General features: G+C 32.2%; 1 protein-coding gene across 1 annotated transcript in view; it reads left to right on the top strand.

The window, feature by feature from the left end:
* Window positions 1-903: 903 nt before the first annotated feature.
* The window catches only part of LOC143079099 (ras-related protein Ral-B-like), a 43592-nt gene continuing 23561 nt past the window's right edge, over window positions 904-20934 (top strand). The window contains exon 1 of the mRNA XM_076254276.1: window positions 904-1720. Coding sequence (XP_076110391.1) covers window positions 1204-1720 — 517 coding nt within the window. The 5' untranslated portion in view covers window positions 904-1203. The remainder of the gene's footprint in view (window positions 1721-20934) is intronic.

Here is a 20934-nt window from a genome sequence, read left to right as displayed (position 1 = left end):
AGCAACTATTTTCTTATCCAACTCGTTGTGAGCCGAGGCTCCGTGTTGAAGACCAGACTTTGACCTGTAATGGTTTTCTTTTACAAATTATGATTTGGATGGAGAGGTGTCTCATTGGCACTCATACCGAACATTCTTTTATCTCTGTGTCTTCTTTACTTATACACATGCACTTCGCATGAATTTTAACTACACATATCAAGCAACTATTATTTATCCAATAATATAGGGTTATTGCATGAATATTGGGGAATATTGTCCCGAGTAGAATTTTATATTGCACGAGCTTGCGAGTGCAATATATGTTCTACGAGGGACAATATTCCCCAATATTCATGCAATAAGCCTTTTATTGTACAGCACTATAATATTTGAAAGTAAAAAAATGGTTTAAACTAAGATTTTGTCGTTGATGACGTCAGGAATTTTAAAGATTTATTGCACTAGTGCAATATTGGAATTTATTGCACGCTAACTTTTGGTTACTTTCTGAGGGAAATATTATATTGCTATGCAATAATACTGTATATAGCCTATTGATGGTGACTCTAATACTAAGGATTATCATAATAGTTCTTATCAAATGACATCAGATGGAGAGTGAATTGATATTTCAAAGTTCAAAGAAACGATGAATATTAATATTTTTCCCAAATGACCAAGTAATCAGTTTTCCAACATTTTCCTTAAATCTCTGCTGTGTTTGTTAATAATAGTTATGTAAAACCAATATTTAACACTGTTCTTATATTAATTGACTACACGATAACAGAGTCATAACACAATCGATTGAATATAAATAAAACGAAAGGGATTTTTTTTTCAACGTTCAACAATCATTAACAGTGTATATATCGCAAGTTAACCCTCTACAAGCCCCATTTTATTACATGATTTATACTAAATTTCATCTGCCATTATTGCCGTTTTATCGAGTAATTTTCTTAAATGGAAGTGTCCTCTTAATTCATCGACAGCAGTAGGTATGACATGCCCAAGAGCCACAAAAGGTTGTACAATTATCTGTGGTCACGTGGACAGATCGAACAGTCAATAGTGTATAACACGTTATGTTGGATGTAGCAAATCTTTATATGGTTTTAAAAACGATTATGTGAAAAGAGACAACAAGCTATTAATGATTGGTGACAAGGTGTAGAAAGTAATTGTGATTAATGTCCTCAGGACTTAATTTAAGTAGAAATGGCGGGAGAGGAAACCGGAAGATACTTGTCTCCTCCCAGTACTGCGGGGGTACACCATCATCACAGATCACGTTCAGTTAAAGGTAGACAAAGTTTTAGAGAGTCAGAAGAAAGTTTCGCTTATGAAAGGAAGAGGAGAAACAGCATGCCATCGGTCAATAAAATACAACTGTCATCGTCGTATACAGACTTAGCAAATGAAAAAGACAAGGATTACGATGAAAATTTACGTCGGGTCCGCTCATTTAAAACAACTTCAAAGGGTGCTTTAGTGAATAGAGGGGATAGTTTTAAAAGAAAAACGCAGAAAGAAAAACTGTTGACACTTGCTAATCAGTCACGAGAGGATAATCTTAATAATGCTGGAAACAACAATCAGCAAGTTACTGTGACGCTTAAAAGTTTTAACCCAGTATATCGTGTAGTGATGCTAGGGCCAGCTGGAGTAGGCAAATCTGCATTGACCGATCAGTTTATGACGTCAGAATATATTGGACCCACTGACAATACAAGTAGTAAGTCTATTATTATTTCCAAAATTGTTTACATTTTAAAATTTTGAAGCCTTTATTTCATACGTGTACTCGTTTTTTAGGAACTGCAGTTTAATAAATACAAGTACATTTGTCTTGAGTATGACTGTGCTGTTTTTAAATTTAACCGCGGAATGCATTGAATCTAAATACTAGTATATAAGAACTGTGAAATATATGTTTTTTGGAAAATGTGTATAGGTTTCATGTATACTGACATTTTAAAGATTAAAGTAAAAATGACAAGAACAAGTTGTTCTAGTAGAACATTGAAAGATGTCGGGTTAAATCTATATACCATTGATTATATTATAAAAGAGAACTTGCTGTTTAAAATGGAAATATCTTTGTTAAAACGAGTTATATCGTAACCACTTACATAAAATCTATTATATATAGTTCGTCTAAATAACAGCCAACAATGATAGATCTTTAAATATCCGTTAGCAAATTTTTCTTCTTCCTTAGCCGGAATTCGAACTCTTCTGCTGTTGTCTGCTCTATGGTCGGGTTGTTGTCTCTTTGGCACATTCCCAATTTCCATTCTCAATTTTATCATGCTACTGAAATATCATGGCACCAAATCGCGTTGCACTATATGTATCTATATATATGTGTGTGTGTATATAAATATTGGTCTTTTATCCTATTTGCCTTTACAAGCCAAAACGTAGTATACCATATTCGATTTATACAATACATGTATATAAAGGAAATAACACTAAAAATGTTGTGCGAAAATTCATCAGTTAAGGGCTATTTATTACACGACGATCTGGGATTTACCAACCTACGTTATTTATTACTTTCCAAAAACAAATATTTTTCTTGCATTCTGACTTTCCTTAAAGAGATTTGTATGAGGCGTTAACAATTCGTACAGTTAAGGTTTATTTGTTCAGGATAGAATTTCCCACGGCTGTGCAACTTCAGGATTCTGCTTTATGTAAAATTATTATCTGTAATTATTATAGTAGGACCGTTTCTTTAATTCCCACATTCAACCAAAATTTATGCTTTGAAGATGTCTTTCCAGTGTCTTGACATTATTTGAAGCCAGAATAATTTCTTTCTTTTGCAAGTAATTAAATAACAAAAAATAACGAATTTCGAGTCAGATTGTGTTTGCAAGACAATAACAATCAAAACCAAGGAGTAAACAAAGACTCACAAAACCAAAGGACAATTACATCAACAGTTATAAATAATAATTCAGGAGCAACACGAACTCCACTAAAAACCGGGAGTGAAATCAGGTGCTCCGGAAGGGTAAGCATTTCCTGCACCGTATACGGCACCCGTCGTGTTATTTCTTTGTTCAATCTCTCTAATCTAAGTACGCTTTAAGAGAAGGAGTAAAAACCATGAAAGTAGTAAAAAGGTAAATAGTTATCAAAAGTACCAGGATTATAATTTAGTACGCCAGACGCGCGTTTCGTCTACATAAGACTCATCAGTGACGTTCATATCAAAATAGTTATAAAGCCAAACAAGTACAAAGTTGAAGAGCATTGAGGATCTTTAACGAAATCTTATTTCTTGTATAATAAAAAGATGGAGTTGTGGTCTGATTACCAATGAGACAAATAACCACCAAAGTCCTAAATGTCGAGGTATCTAACAAAAGGCAAAACCTTTACCGTATTGTCAGTTTTAATAGGCTCCGATATGAAAAAAATGTTAAAAAATCCAACCAATTCAAACATGAAAATAAACGGCTTAATTTATGATAATACAATAATGAATAACTCTTGTAATCTGAGACCAAAGTAGCAATTATAGTGCACATTCAACAAGACTATAAAGACGAGAGAAACATGACCTTGGGATTTTGTACTTTTTATTGGTTGTTTAAAACAAATAAAAGAAGATGTGGTATGATTGCCAATGAGACAACTCTCCATCTGAGACCAAATGACACAGCAGTTTACCACTATAGGCCACCGTACGGGTTCAACAATGAATACCACCCATGCCGCATAGTAATTAAGATCGTTTTACAAGGGAAAACATTATAAAACGTGTATGCATTATTTATTTGGTAATTTGCCATATTTCCCATCAAATAGACCCCAACTATTAGATGACAGTTCACTAGCTTATCGAAAAAAACGTCTAGTAATTCGCTGTTTCTGATCAATGGGATTATGAGTAATTTTATTATTCGTACTCTAATATGAAAATGGAGATTGCTTGTTGGTGTTATATGCCACTTTAAGCAAACTTGGCTTTCAGTTTTTATTGGTGAAGACACTTACTGACTTTTGACAGGCATACCTAGTTTAATTATGATTTGAGTCGAAAGTAACTTGCCGACAGCAATATATTAACTCATAACCTCTAACGACCTTCTGTATATATAAACTATACTTAGACTAATTGGTCATCGATGCCCACTTTTTTATGGACGTAGCTAACAAATGATATTGGTTTGGTGTACACATTTAAAAAAAAAAGCCCTTATCAGAATACCTGTAAGTGTGAGTTATTGTTTTGTTATCTAAAAAAATGCGCACTCATTATCCCCTTTTCAGTGCGTTGGTCATTATCAGGACCATTGCACAGTAAGCGGAAGTTGATCTTTTTTTATTGTTCCCTTAATCATGATAAATATTGCGCTTTACGTCAAGTACTAACACATAAGAACGTCAATATTTGTCCGACATAGCTACATCCTGTTCCCACATTTCCATAGGAATTTGTTATTTCAAAGATTATTAGTTATTTAAACAATCTAGATAATGCGCAATTTCCAAATTGAACATGAAATACATCTTAATGTGATTTTACAAATTATGATGATAAGCACTCGAGAGAAAATGTCTGACTTTACACTGAGGTAACAAATCACAAACTATATTAAAATGTTACATAAAACGAGTAGCTTGAGTTTTTGTGCTATATCATGATGGTTATGGCATTACGCACAAACTTTAAATAGAAACATTGCATTTGGTGTAGCATACTATTTTTATAGGTTAAATTACGATCACGTGATTCAGTGGGTATTTTAGTATATCATGGACGCTATGTTTCTATTTGTATACATGCACATATATCGACGGTCAATATTAAAAAAATGTTACATGCAATGTAAAAATAAACAAAAAGAACATTAAAATCCATTTTTATAATGCACTATTATAATTGATAAATATGGTTTGACAACAAACCTCAAATAGGAAAATGCAATGACCACAAACCTTTACAGTCATACAAAATGCAACACCCTTATGCCTTTTAACACAGATATGGATAGCAACAAAATCATTGAAAACAGATGTGACAACAGCATATTCACATTGACATGGCTTATAAATTTATTTATTTTAATTCTGTTTGAGCAAAATTGTAGAAAGGAATTTATTCAGATTACGCCAACAGATTAGTATAACATCTGATATTTGTATACTTTGAAATTTTAACTCACAAGACGAAAATAAACTGATAACGCCATTATGAAGTTAAGTCATGTTACTCCTTGATTGTGTTATACAATACTGTAGTAATGTGATTGGATGATATTGGTGTTCGTTTTCTTTCTCGTTGGTATTTGTCGCATTGAAATGGACAGCACAAGGGCAAAATAGTGACCTGTGAAGAAATCAGTGTAATACACTCTGCGGTCAGATGTTACCAAGAATCGAGATCGTTTTTTTTTCATAAGATACAATGTAAACTACCATTAATTAAGATATAAAAAAAAACAAGGCACCAAGGATATGATTAAAAGATTGGACTCATTTCTGTTTTGTTTCATTTCTCATCCTTTGGCGTTCGTCGTCGTCGTAAACTTTTACAAAAATCTGCTCCTCTGAATAAACTCATCATAGATACTAGGATTGAAATTTTATACGTGAGCTAGACGCGCGTTTCTTCGACAAAAGACTCATCAGTAACGCTCGAATAAAAAACCATCATTTTGAAAACCGTTATTAATAATCATTTAAAAATCTAATAGAAAAAAAATGTTCAGAGTGTTGAGCTTTCCACTATTTTTTGCGCTTTAATAACGATGTTTACCATTTTTTATTGTGTTTATGTCTTACGTCTTAAAAATTGTAGTAAATAAAGCAAAAATGATCAGCAAGATAAGATCTACAATTTAGCCAATATGGTGGAAATCGCCCGGCGACTTCTTTAAAAGTTGTTTTTATAAATAATGACAATAATGATTGTCTTAAATTTTTGCCTATTATCTTGAAAATTATGATTATCATAGATATCGCATAAATAAAGCGAAACTTTAAATTGCAAAAATGATCGTTGTGTTTTGAGCAAAACGAGATAAACAAAACAGAGATTTTTGACATGAGATCTATTCTCGTCTACAATGTTAGAGAGTGCCCTTTTGTGAATATGCACATAGACCAAGGTGAGCTTAAACGAATTAAGGGCTCTTAAACGAATGATTAGCTTATTTGTGAAAAAATGACTTTTATTGAATAAAATCTGAAAGCTCTCAGTATTCTACACGTATTTATAATTTCAGTAAGATAAAAAAAGCACGATTGAATTATAAGACTATGATTATATTGAATCATCAGACGGCTAGAGAAACATACGGCCATTATACATGTACATGCCCTTTTGGAAAACGTGATGATTAATGTCTGTAAAACAGATGTAATGACAGATTTGAACAATATTTACAAAATGGAAAAAACTATTTGTGGTTATCAATCTAAATCACAACAGCATTCATATGATGAGAAATAATATGTATTTATTGAGAATGGAAAATTTGATTTCCTCCGATCCTGTGCCAATTGTTATTCATGGAAATTACAAATTACTTGTAAATGGCTAACAGAATTATTTGTTAAATTTCTAAGCAGTGTTTCTAGTCCTACATTAATGGAAATGCAAACTGCTTTCCTGTAAGTTTTATGTTTCATTGATTCGTTTAAATGGACTAATGGTGACATTATCAAGGTGCTTGACTCATCTACACGTCTCGAGATGGCAGACTTTAAGTGCGATTAAACTGTAGAAGTTAAATTAGAATCAAGAAACCCTTGCCGCTGACCACCGAGAATGACGTACCAATTTTTGTTTTAACGATACCGATAATTTATCCACAAAATTTTGCAAAATGTCTAAAAATCGTGACTTTAGTCTACCGACGGGCTTATAATTTGATTTTAAAAAATGTTGTAAAAAGCTGTAAAGTATACATATTTAATGTGTGATCTTATGAATTTGAATAAAAGTTGAAAGACTTTTAAAAAAATGCCCTGATGTACATAAAAACCAATGGACATTTCAGGAAATACAAAAAAGAAGCTATTCCAATGGCCTTTATGCACAGCAATGTAATTTTTCCAAAAGAAGGACACGTTTTCTTTCTTTTAATGAAATCAAATATTCAATTACGGTGCCTTCATTCTGAAATTCATCCATAATGGTGCAACACAGCATAGTCAACAGATACTAAAGTATAAGGATATTATCTTAGAACTTGAAAATAGAAAAACCAATTAAAATATATCCTTAAATTCATTTCACAATAGAACTTTATATTCCGTTTCTTAATTGGTTTTATTTAAATTGTTTATAGTTCGTGTATGATGTTCATTTAACCATGATAATAGTCAATAAACGAATTATTCTTAACTGCTATCGCCATTACACAGTTCAGTGACAATGTTAAATTAATTACAAGTAATTTTAATGTGTAAAGACAGGGAACATGACTTCTAGGTGCCTGTGATAACGATTCAAAGGCTTTCCCTCTTTTAAATGTAATCTCTCTGAACTTTATCAAGGAAAAAGGGTATTTGGGAAACAAATATAGTCCAAAACAGCTCTCCTGCTATGCGCTGGTATGTAGGAAACGCTGCAACTATTGCAATTCTATTTCTTTTCGCTATGCCAGTAGATGATTTGAATTGACAAAAGGTCTTATGTAAGCGATGGAATGAGCCATAGCATATTTTGCATTATATATGCATGGGTCGATCTTCTTTTAAAGTAACGTTTCAGTATTAACGGAGTTTTATGCAACAAAAATTACTAAAACACCACGATGCTATATGACACAGGCAGCTGTTCAATATTTAATGTTTATTTTTGAATTGCATATAGATTAATATATACATCGAAAACAATACTTATTTAAAATTCTGCTTGAAAACAACGTATGGTATTTTTAATCAATTGGAAAGTTTATTATGACATCACAGCGAATTATCTCAAAGTCCGTCATGTATGGAACGCCGTAACTGTGTTCCATAGTCATGCCTAATCTACGTCATATGTATTCGAATGTTCAAAACAATTGATTATCACGTAACAAGCTGTCTGATGTAATTGATTTTACATGGGTAAATGGCAGATTAAACATGACTTAGACCACACTCGAACTTTTCTCCTAATAGAAGTTCATTGATTGGTTAGGAGTGTTTTTGAAGTGAAAGAATATTGTTTGTTTACTAAAACTTTTGTTTTGTTTTTAAACGTCAATGTACTTTCCTGTTTTAACTGTGAACTCTTTGATCAAGTGTTTGTATTTAAGGCGAACAAAAGAATGAATAAAATAGTTTTGAACATTTTCCCAATATGACTTTGACGAATCCTAATTTCAAGGTCGTTGTTTTTACAACAGCTGTTGTAAACATGTTTGACAATAATAAAAGAGTCTCCGAATTCTATGGTCATTTATTGTAGTAACCGATATATGTTAGACGATAAGGCGACAGCATTTCTATATCGGGACATTAACTATGTTATACATGTACTTACTTCAGTAAATTCTAAGACTTTTTAATACGATGTTATTTTGTATTGGTTTAATTGAACCTGTGTTTTGATGTCTTAAATCCCTAATACAAGTTTTATTTATTATTTGTTCTTTTGTGTGATGGTGTATTTTGAGTGATTGAGATAAAAGATGAAACAAAGTTTTGATATTTTTAGAAATAAGAATTTACACCGTCACACGTTATTGTAAATGCCTGTCCGGAGTCGGAATAATCGTCAGATATTGTGTTTTAATTAGTCACTTAGTGTTTTGTCAAGGAGGGAGTTAACGCAAATGGTCACTGTTACGGTCACGAGACGATTGATAGCCAGACATATATTGCAGGTGTTTGCTACAAAATTATTAACTTTTTTAAGAGAATGGTACTATCCTTTTCTCTGAGAAAACTTACTTTTATAACATCAAATGAAATCATCGTTTTTTTTTTAACCAATCCAAGAAATCTGAGAAACAAATACTTGTCAGTGTTCCTGTTGTTTCTTTGTTTTCCTCTTATAGTTGATGCGTTTGCCTCGGTTTTGAATTTTAACCTCGGATTTGATTTTCTCAATCGATTGATGACCTTTGAATACCGGTATACTACTGTTGCCTTTTATTTTATTCATTTACGATACCTTTTTTGGGGGAAAGTGGATTTTCATATCTAAATATGATAAAAGTTCTTATAGAGAAGCTTTGACCTTTAATAAATGCGTCTTTGACCTTCAATACTTGCGGTGCTCGAGTTGTTGTGATATTGTCAGCTGATAGTTTACCACCAGATAGTCATAATGATCTCATTAATTCTACTACCAAACATATTTTGCTTCTTCTTTTATGTTTTTTATGGTTTATTACAACACTGAGCATTAACGGATTGCGTTATGTTATGTCTGTGCTTCATTAATTTGCTCTTTCTCCCAGTTCGAGATTAAATTGATGAAGTATTTTGTAATCAATCAACATGTGGCTATATTTGTTGTCAGAAAAAAATATAAAGTTGAAACATGAGAGAAATCAAGCAAATTCCAAAATCCAAAGGTATCAGTTGATTAATTTAAAAAAAAATGTTTACATATTTGACTTTGGAGATATATTGTACTTTTATTGTTATCTATGATATAGAATTTAATTATTTTCTAAAAGGTCAGAACTATTTTTTATTATACTCGTTAAATCCCTATCGTATAAGTTTTCCCTTCTTTTTATACTTTAATATAATGATTAAAAGACAACAAGTAAATTAGTTAAACAGTTATGTAACACCCATGTCAGTGATATAACTTGTATAAGACTGAATACTGATTGCTGCTGGTCTTAAGTTAAGAGCATATGTACTGAAGGCATATTTTATTTTTTTTGCTAAAATTCATCCTGTAAATGTATTGCTTTAGGTGTAGAAAATGAGACAGGTTTCGTGAACTGCTCTGTTAAAACTGTTATATCCCAAGAGGAAACTTAAAACCGAAAATCGAAGATAAAAAGACATGAGCCTTTCATAATGAGACACACCAATCTACAAAACACTAAAAGGAAAACCTCTGACCAGGTTACACGAAATAGGTTTCTGAATTGAAATCCATTGAAGGAAATTTAATCTATTCCTCGGGTAAAAAATCCTTATCAATTCAAAAAAAAATATTATTCCAATCATATCCACGATAATGCATGTTAACGCAGAGGAACTGACCTCTAGCTAGACTGGTGATTCTCTCGGGGAGAAATACATACACCAGCAGTGGCATGTACTCGGTGGTTGTAAAAAATTTCATCAAAAATACTAGTTACATATGATATATACGCAGCGGCTACAAAAGGCATATCATTGACCCTCTAAACAAAAATAAAAAGGCCAAACAAACTGAGAGGGTATTATGGCGAATAGTTATTGAAATCTAAATAAACTCTGCCTGGGATAGAAGACTTTTAATATATCGAAAATTCATTATTATGACCATATCAATGATAACTCGTACCAACACAAAAGTATTTATTACTGGGCAGGCGATATACTCTGTAGAAAACAACCACCAGCAGTGGCATTTGGCCCAGTAGTAGTCAATTAACTCACCACAGATACTTAAAACATATATACATAAACGTATTTCATCGACTTATCAGTGAAGATCTAAGGTAAAGTACAAAACGCCACATAAATAAAGAAGTTGGAGAGCATTGAGAGCCAAACAACCGTATAGTTCTACCAAAACTACAAATATTTAAATTGAACAGCACGACAGGACCTTCAAATAATTAAACATAGTTGAAATCTTCAGTCGACTCTTTGTTTGACGAATTCCCGATGATTTGCGTTTTGGCTTATATCTTAAAAACCATGAAAGATGGATAGAAACTTGAGACAGCAAGAATGATCAGCAAGACAACACCTACAAATAGTCCAACATAAGCGAATTATTCTGACTATAATAGGGTACTGAAATATTCACATTATTTATACCAACAATTTATGTTTATGTAACTGATAACGAAAAGTAAAAGTAATGTATCTGGTTCAATCTACAGATTACACCAAAGACTGACTGTCGGCGGGTGCTATAATATTCAAATTAATTTTACCAGCAACTTCTGTTTATAACCTTTTTAAGTAGATATAGAAAGATGTGGTATGAGTGCTAATGAGATAACTCTCCATCCAAATAACAATTTATAAAAGTAAACCATTTTAGGTCAATGTACGGCCTTCAACACGGAGCCTTGGCTCACACCGAACTACAAGCTATAAAGGGCCCCAAAATTACTAGTGTAAAACCATTCAAACGGGCAAATCAACGGTCCAGTCTAAATTAAAAAACGAGAAACGAGAAAAATTTATAAATTACATAAACAAACGACAGCTACTGTACATCAGATTCCTGACTTAGGACAGATGCAAACATTTGCAGCGAGATTAAACGTTTTAATGGTACCAAACCTTCTCCCTTTTTCTGAAAAAATACTATAACATCACAGCATAGAAAAACACACGTTAAAATATCAATTGGAAGGCTTAACTCAATCAAAAAACGTAAATAAACACTATAAACGAATAAAGTTGATCTGCAATACCTGAATGCAAATACATAGTTTCTAAAAAATTATTAGGGACAAACATTCAAGGCCAAAGTACATACAATGTATGTTCGTAAGTTATCTGGTGCTGAAATATTCAAATAAATCATACTAGCAGCTTGTGTTTACAACTTTCGTGAGTACCTAAGCTAAAAATAATAGAAGTGTTAAAGTCTCATCAATAGTGGTTTGACATTCACTTTACTGAATGATAAAAGATAAGCTACCGCATAGTGGAAGAAGTCTGATCCTTAAATACTATAATTAATGATAATTATTTCCCGAATCTTCTTATTTTACACAATTAAGTATATTATCACTAAATCGCTAAATAGTTTTTATCGGTATAAGATAATTTATTATCCTTTATTGACATGACTTATACAGGCGCGATATAGACGACTTTCAGCTAAGTTCTTGTGTCCTTAGATGATAAATGTTATTCTATCATATAGATATAAGAAGATGTGATATGAGTGCCACTGAAACACTGTATATTTCAGTTTTGTTCTGTGAAATCTTACTGATTGGTGCTGGATATCTAGATTCTAGGGAGTCTTTGGACATTTCTGAATTTATCTATTGTCATCACGAACTGGTAATCTTTAATGTATTACACATGATGAAAATATTTATCCCAATTGTATTTACATCTTTTTTAAACATAGATAAGATAATAAGTCATTATGCAGTAAAAAACGAACTCCGGCATACAGCAACGGACTTCCTTTCAGATGAACTTCTCTACGAAATGTGTTATCGAAAGGTCCGAAATATCGTGAGCCTAAATCCATCAATTGGAAATACAACTTTAAAATTTTGATGGATTCAGCTGAGGATTATGCTAGGCAATGGGCTAAACGCGAGAAGGAAGACGTAGACACTCTTTCCGAATGGATTAAGGCAGTGAGGTCGTTGATACAAATCAGAATTAAGAAACTGAATGGGTCTATCAATGCCCATACTACGTCAATATTTAAAGACCCAAATGTTGCAAAACACCTATCCTACCTCCATGACAAATATGTTGTTGTCCCCGCAGTTAAAGCCCCAAACAACATCGTTTTGTGTGTAAAAATCATTACATTAACTGCTTGATAAACGAATTAGGTATTGACAATTCACTTGGAAAATCAACATATACCCTCACGACACTTACCAAAGAGGAAATCCTGGATAATCATAGGTCTGTTCTGTGTTCCTTTGGAATTTCAACCAAAGATGAAGAACTGGATCTGCCATCACTGGATACCTAAACTACATAAGTGTCCTTACAAACAACAGTATATTGCTGGGTCTTCCAAGTGCTCCACGAAACCTCTTTCTAAATTATTAACATCTATTTTATCAGCAATCAAAGACGGGCTTAAAAGTTATTGTGAAACTGCCTATTCTAGAGGGGGCGTGAATCAGATGTGGATACTTAAAAATTCCAAAGATCTTTTAGAGTACATACAATCTAACTCTCTTTCATCTTGTAACAGTATTAAAACATTTGACTTTTCTACTCTTTATACTAGTATTCCACATTCCAAACTAAAAGACAAATTAAAAGAGTTGGTATTGCTTTGCTTCGTAACAAAGAATGGCCAACGTAGATACATGTATCTTGTTTTAGGGAGGGATAAATCCTACTTTGTAAAGGATCACTCTGATTCCAACAAAAAATTCTCTGAAACTGATATTATCAAGATACTTGATTTTTTGATTGACAACATATTTGTTACGTTCGGAGGACGTGTTTTTCAACAGACTGTCGGCATTCCAATGGGAACAAACTGTGCCCCTCTACTTGCCGACTTGTTTCTTTATTATTATGAGGCTGACTTCATGCAGGAACTTCTTAGGAAGAAAGATAAGAAGTTAGCAATATCCTTTAACTCCACTTTTCGCTATATAGATGATGTTCTTTCACTAAATAATTCAAAATTTGGTGACTATGTGGAGCGCATCTATCCAATCGATCTAGAGATAAAGGATACTACAGATACAGTTAAGTCAGCCTCATATCTTGACTTACATCTAGAAATTGACACTGAGGGTCGGTTGAAAACAAAATTTTACGACAAAAAAGATGATTTCAGCCTTCCAATTGTGAACTTTCCATTTCTAAGTAGCAATATTTCAGCAGCACCTGCATACGGGGTATATATCTCCCAATTGATACGATATTCCTGTGCTTGCATTTCCTATCATGATTTTCTTGATAGAGGGTTGCTGCTCACAAGGAAGCTATATATATTAAACCAAGAGTTCCAAATGGTGAAGTTGAAATCATCCCTTCGTAAATTTTTACGGACGCCATCACGAGTTGGTTGACCGTTATGGAATAACCGTTTCACAAATGATATCGGACATGTTCCTTACGTCGTAGCTACAATCCCCTTCCCTTTCATGAATGTGACCTACCTAATTAGACTATTTACCGGATTTGTTATCACATAAGCAACACGACGGGTGCCACATGTGGAACAGGATCTGCTTACCCTTCCGGAGCACCTGAGATCACCCCTAGTTTTTGGTGGGGTTCGTGTTGTTTATTCTTTGGTTTTCTATGTTGTGTCATGTGTGCTGTTGTTTGTTTGTCTTTTTTGTTTTTAGCCATGGCGTTGTCAGTTGTTTTGGGTTTATGAGTTTGACTGTCCCTTTGGTATCTTTCGTCCCTCTTTTGTGTTTGGTACCCAAAGACGGTGATCTGTAATTTATCACGGTACCCTACAGATGAAGGTCAAGGTTGGTTTCAGCTGACCGAATTTTGATAGAAATGAATGCCTTTCAATTTTAAATGTTTAAATCACTATTTTCTTTATAAGAACATGCTTGTACCATGTCAGGAAAATAACAGTTGCTATCCATTTGTTTGATATGTTTGAGCTTTTGATTTTGCCATTTGATTAGGGACTCCGTGTTGAATTTTCCTCAGTATTTTTGTTATTTTACTATTATGATGTGGCTAAATTCATTGAAACGAATGTTTGATATATATTCACATAACGTGTCAGTCGAAGATTAAGTTAGGTACTGTACGTTGTTACATAAAAATTATTCGCAGACCAATGTTAATATACAGAAACACTATAAAAATAAAAAGTAAATAGATGAAGACAGGAACCTGTATGTTAACAATGGTTTGCGAGTCAGTGTATGACAGCACTAATTTACATGTTATTGATTGTTGACTGATTTAATACAAACCAGATAGTGTGAGATAATCAACTGTTACGCCATAAAGTGCAAATCTGCTGCATTTTTACAATAAATCATATGCTCTAATGATTCTTAATTGATTAAAGCTTGCATGATAGTAGAATGTATTGTCTCTCCGTCATTAAATTATTTTCCCAAGTAAGAGATTAAATTGAAACATTCTGAAATCAGTTGAAATCATTGGCCTTTTGCTATCAGAAGAGAGCTAAATTGTAAAGGCTTAGATTGAAATTTAGTAAAACGCTAGGTTTTTAGTATTATATGAACTATGAAATAAATACAGTTAACTATCGTTGTCTCGAACTCGGTTGACTCGAAATTTCGGATGAGTCGAAGTTTTCACGTGGTCCCGAACTTTATTCCATACAAAAGTATGTAATTCGACTCCTGATGAGTCGAAATTGGATGAGTCGAAATTTCGGTTGAGTCGAACTAAATTTACGGTCCCAAGGTTAACAAAAGCATTCAAAAATCATTTTTTATCTCGAACTAATACACATATGTCAAAACATGACCTCCGGGATTTAAATGGATTGAAGAGTTAATCTGACAATACACGTGTAATTAAATTTCCGGTCACTGACAACTGTATTGATTTATGACATGCTATTTCCATGAGTGTTTTCCTAAGATTATCTTTTGTAGAATTTTTATAAATAATTAGTGATAAATTGTTAATGTTCATGAAAAAGTATTTTAATTGTTTACAAAACAATTAATTTGTGATTTACACTAATGAGCTTGGGTGTGTATAAAGTGAGGATTATGGCTTCCGTGGATGATCACCTAAAAACTACTCAAACGGCGTCTTTAATCTTATTATATGTTCTTTTGAAAACAAAGAGTGAGATAAAACAAAATGAATAGAAATCAAAATTTTCTTAAATCTCTTGTATCCGAGAATAAACAATTTTGTCAGCTATTATCGACCTGAATTACGAAACTGTCGATTGGAAATTACTCTCTTGGAAAAGCCATAGGATTTTTTTTTTATGAAACAATTGAATAAGTAAAAATAACAGTCATTATAATAATAAAAGACTGTGACATACAAATACATCGATCTGATACTAGAATATCGATCCCCTCGTCATATTCACCCGGATTTATTTTAGCTTTACCAAGCTAAGCAAGAGTTGTGTCCCTTAGATTGTCGAACTTCCGGTGTTCGTTTGAGTCGAACTACGTGTATCTCGAAATATTTTTCTGGTCCGGCTGACTTCGACATAACGAGAGTCGACTGTATATATGATTAAACGAAATTATTAACAAAATCTGTGTCAGGTCTACATCAAAGAATGCACTGAATTCATCTGTTGATTGCATTGAAGCAATCAAATTCAAGCAGGAAACGAAGAAGTCGAATAAAATTCATCTATATGACTGTCTGTCTGTTTCGTGACTAGTAAATTAATTTGAACTGAACGGTCATGTTGATCTGAACCAATCTAGTATACTATGACAATTCTAAATCAGTTTAATGTTTCCATTTTATGAGTCAATTTAATTTATAAACACGGCTATAGATAAGGAAATGGGCTTATAAGTTTTGATACTCCTTTTGATAACTGCTTCCTACTTTTGGACAATTCCTACAGAAACAAATATAGAGATATCAAAGTCTCATCTATATTCATTTGGCATTTACTGTACGTGAAAGATTTAAGATTATTTGCAACATATTGGAAGAAGACTTATCTTAAAACGGTGTAATTAATAATAATTATTTTCCGAATCTTCTTTTTCTATCAAATTAAGTATCCATTGATCATTGGGGTTTTGACAGTTTGGTCTGATTTACTTTTTTATTGATGCTTTGTTCTATACAGACATAAAACGTTAATAAAGACATAGGATGTATCCTTTATTTGAATATTAAATAATTGTAGTATTTCTGATAAGAAATAGTTTTGAAAAAACTTTATATTGCTGTTATTTTGTTTTCAAACTTGATAATGAACAGACCTTTTTGCAACAATTGACTCGTACTTTCGTTGTATCAATTACCAGCTGCCCGAACTGCATGATTCCATTGAGGAGGAACGAACTATAATAGTTAGTAGGCACCAACTATTAATTAAATGAAATATAATACTTCCATGGTCCTACATTATGGCAGAGAGTTCATTTGCCACTACATGCATTTGTATATAATATTTTGAAACGATCCTCTTAAATGTAGCGGGACCATCGGATAATGGACAAATACCAATGTTCATATTTAACCTCAGTGTCTGACCTGGCCGGGGATGAAAACGACCTCGCTTCAAGGCAACTACGTTATCACGAGATATCGATACGGTTTTCATCACTGATGCCATTCTATATTCGAGTCTTATGCAACCCTATCAGTAAATGTATTTATAAAATATGATGTCTATGGTAAATGCTATAGATACACCAGACAAATAAATCAAACCTTTCTTTCCCAGAAATAGATATATAAAAGTGAAAACTAAAAACAAACTTGATCCCGTGTATTATCAGTGTCTATTGTAGGTTTTTAATTTCCGCTTAAGTGACAAGGTATTTGATATCTCAGATAAGAATCATGACAATGTATTCTATCCAAGACACAGTGGCTTTATCCACTTACAAACATTTCCACAAAGAAATACCAACTAATCAAATTTTCATCGAACAACGTACATATACGTAAATCAAATTTTGAAGGATTTTTTAATAGACGTTTTAGATTTGAATAATTCTTTTCTTTTCTCATAGTTTTCAATGTAATGAAATATAATTAACTTTTACAGTATAACGAAGGTCGCAATAGATTATCATTCATTACCAATTTTTCAAAACGGCGATAACCTGACAATACTTTATAAGACGGCTGGATGATTGAGTTTATATATATATTTATGTAAAAATGCAATATCAGGTTACTCTTTAGATACATAAATAATTATTAGTATTATAATGATTACGAACATATCAGACAATTTTATTTCAGTATCTAAGAGCTTCGAGCAAAGCATGAAAATAATCTTTTTTGATGTTGTAAATAACATTGATTAAATTGATGTCTGAGGCAAATTGAAGTGTTTTTGTGTTGTAACCTTTTAAGAAACCTTTAACAAAAGAAATGTGTAAGATGCATTTCAATAGTTAGAAATATGAGGATGGAAATTCCATCCTTCATGGAGCCAGGAAGAGTAAACGCAACAATAATGGTTATAAAGTTCCCTTCCATTTTCGGAAGTTTGGGAAAATCAACCCGGAGAAACACCTGGGTATTTTCTTATTTATAATTGTTTTTAGCTATAGGGAAAACGGTACTATTCATTCTGCCATAGGCGACAATACTAACATTCCTAAATTTACCACTTTTTATTAAAAAAAAACCTGGATAAAACAGTTATGTGTGGTGTTAGTACTTTATTATTCTATTTTAAAAATTAAAGCCAAATAGTATCATGACCAATTTCCAACGGAGCTTGTTTATGTTATCCATGCCCACCGTCATTTTACACCAAATATTTGAAATTTTGGAAGCCTTTTCGAATAATTCTCTAGAAAATATTTCAATAGGTTTTAAAATTCATATTGTAAATTTACACACTGCAGTTATTCATAAAAAATTTAAAAAATATATTGTACCCTTACATCCAATCACAGCGCTCCTAATTTGACTTCCTTCACCTGCCTTGGGTACACAAAAGGCCAACCTAATGCTGGGAAAATGTAATACTACTATTAACTGAACACGTTAATGGAATTGTAAGAAAAGGAAACCTCTTTGGAATTGTTTTTTTAAACCTTAGCTAAGGTTTTGAGAAAGTGTTTAATAATTAAAGTATTATTATTTCGTAATATTAATTGTAAAATGATATGACGCTATGTTTAATTATTTGTAAAAATAAAAGCAACAGTAGTATACAGCTGATCAATAGTCATAAATAGAATAAATAAAAAAGAAAACGAAATCAAACCCGGGTCACAAATTCAAACCGAGGAAAACACAACAACTATTAGAGTTGATTGTTGTGCCCTCAATTTTGACATTTTTACAAATTATTATGTCAGTTTGTTTTGTTCACATATCGTTGTCATAATAATGGAATTTGATGCGACTGTCATATATGATCCATTGTATAAGGGAAATGTTTAGCTAATATAAAACCAGGTCCTTTTTCTACATAAGAAAATGCCTGTACAAATTAAGTCAGAAATATAACAGATGTTATCCATTCGTTCGATGTGTTTGAGGTTTTGATTTTGCCTTTCTAAATTTACCTCGGAGTTAAGTAGTTTTTTTGATTTTGTCGTCTATGTAAAAACTAAAATACTTTTTACATAGACACAAAAGACACAAAGTAAAGCCATAAGAGTACTTGCTGGTACTAAAAGCTAGTTTAAAACCAATACTGTAAACCAACTTATTTTCGCGAGTAGAAAAAATACGCAAATATAAATCGTCGTAAATATTTAAAATTTAGATATCTCCTCATTAAACTACACTAAGTAAATAAGAATATCGCAAAATTAAATAGCCGCAAAGTGAAGAAGAATAAATAAAACACGAAATAAAGTATCCGCGAAAATAAGTTGGTTTATAGTAATAACAGTTAAAAAAAATCATGTTTCTGAGACTAAGATCGGAGTATACATCCAATATAATTATTGCAAAGACATTCCTTATTAACAGCCAGAAATAAAATATAAACTTGAGAAATGCCAAAATAAATGTATCGACAGATCGTAACATTATCAATGTTCATACCGATAAACACAATATTCAAGATCTAAAAACAGTGGTATGGGCTTTGTTCATTAATGAAGGCTGTACGGTGACCTATAGTTGTTAATTTTACTGTCATTTTGGTCTCTTGTGGACAGTTGTCTCATTGGCAATCATACCACATCTTCTTTTTTATATTGGCTATGACTTTAGAAAATCTACAAAACAGATAATATATTCCGAAGTTATATAAAACATTATTTGCAATGGCAATATATATATTGAAAATCATAATAATCATAAATGTATTGTTGATATATATTATTTTAAACGTAAAATGTAACATATTGTGGCTATATTATAAACTGTGCCTTAACGTGTCAGTGATTGATAACTTGATTAAATACATTATACTTAAAAAACATATATAGTTTATTTGGTCTCGAGAAAAAATAATAGCAACCACTTTTTATAATTATACAAAAAATACGATACATTGATTTGCATGATCTGAACAGTTTTATTTCGTTTATATTTTTACTTTTGATCTTTTTAGAAAGTTTACTACAGTAAATAACATGATCTGAAAAAAAAGATAAAAGTCTTGTTATTGCTTTCATTCAAAGACTGGTATTTAATTCAGCAATTATACAAGCAAATATTGACTTGTATAAATAGTTAGTTATCCCATTATGGCAGAAAAGTTTTTATTGACATTATCAACTAAGATAAATAAATCAGAAATTGACAGTTTAATTCCAAGAGCTTGTAGAGCGTATATTTTCTTTCATGAGTAATTATACGATGTGAAATTTTTCTAAATGTCAGTGGTAGCGTGTTCGTAAACCATGACTTTGATGGAAATGCTTGTCACAAAGACAGAAAGCACATTTCATCTTTCAATGCATCGAAGAAGTCCTACTTTGTATTGATTTCAATGTTTTAATGATTTAATTACTAGTATGTCACATCCAAGGTCAATTTTCTTCAAATTCAAATATTACGAAAGATTTGCTGTATTGAGCATCGAAAAGCAAGCAGAATAGTCAAAGGCAATGATAAGAAATTAACAACTATGTTGACCCCGAATTACTAATCTAATTTTCGGTTCCGCTTGAATGCAATGATAAATTCTTTAGAATTTTGGTTCTAAATGCTCTTCAACTTCGTACTTTTTTTGGCCTTTTTAAATTTTTTGGATTCGAGCGTCACTGATGAGTCTTTTGTAGACGAAACGCGCGTCTGGCGTATATACTAAATTTAGTCCTGGTATCTATGATGAGTTTATTTCGAGCGTCACTGATGATTCTTCTGTAGACAAAACGCGCGTCTGGCGTGAATACAAAACTTAATCCTGGTATCTATGATGAGTTGCTTTTTCATCCCCCCGATTTATTATTCGTTGCTAATTTGCATCTTTTCTTGGTTGGTATAACCCCTCTCGTTACGAATCTGATCCCTCTCCTCAAGTTTTAAGAATCTTATTCCTGT

Source organism: Mytilus galloprovincialis, chromosome 6, assembly GCF_965363235.1.
Source record: "Mytilus galloprovincialis chromosome 6, xbMytGall1.hap1.1, whole genome shotgun sequence".
Taxonomy (NCBI): domain Eukaryota; kingdom Metazoa; phylum Mollusca; class Bivalvia; order Mytilida; family Mytilidae; genus Mytilus; species Mytilus galloprovincialis.
Note: the sequence above shows the minus strand (reverse complement) of the source record. Positions and strands in the feature narration are given on the sequence as shown.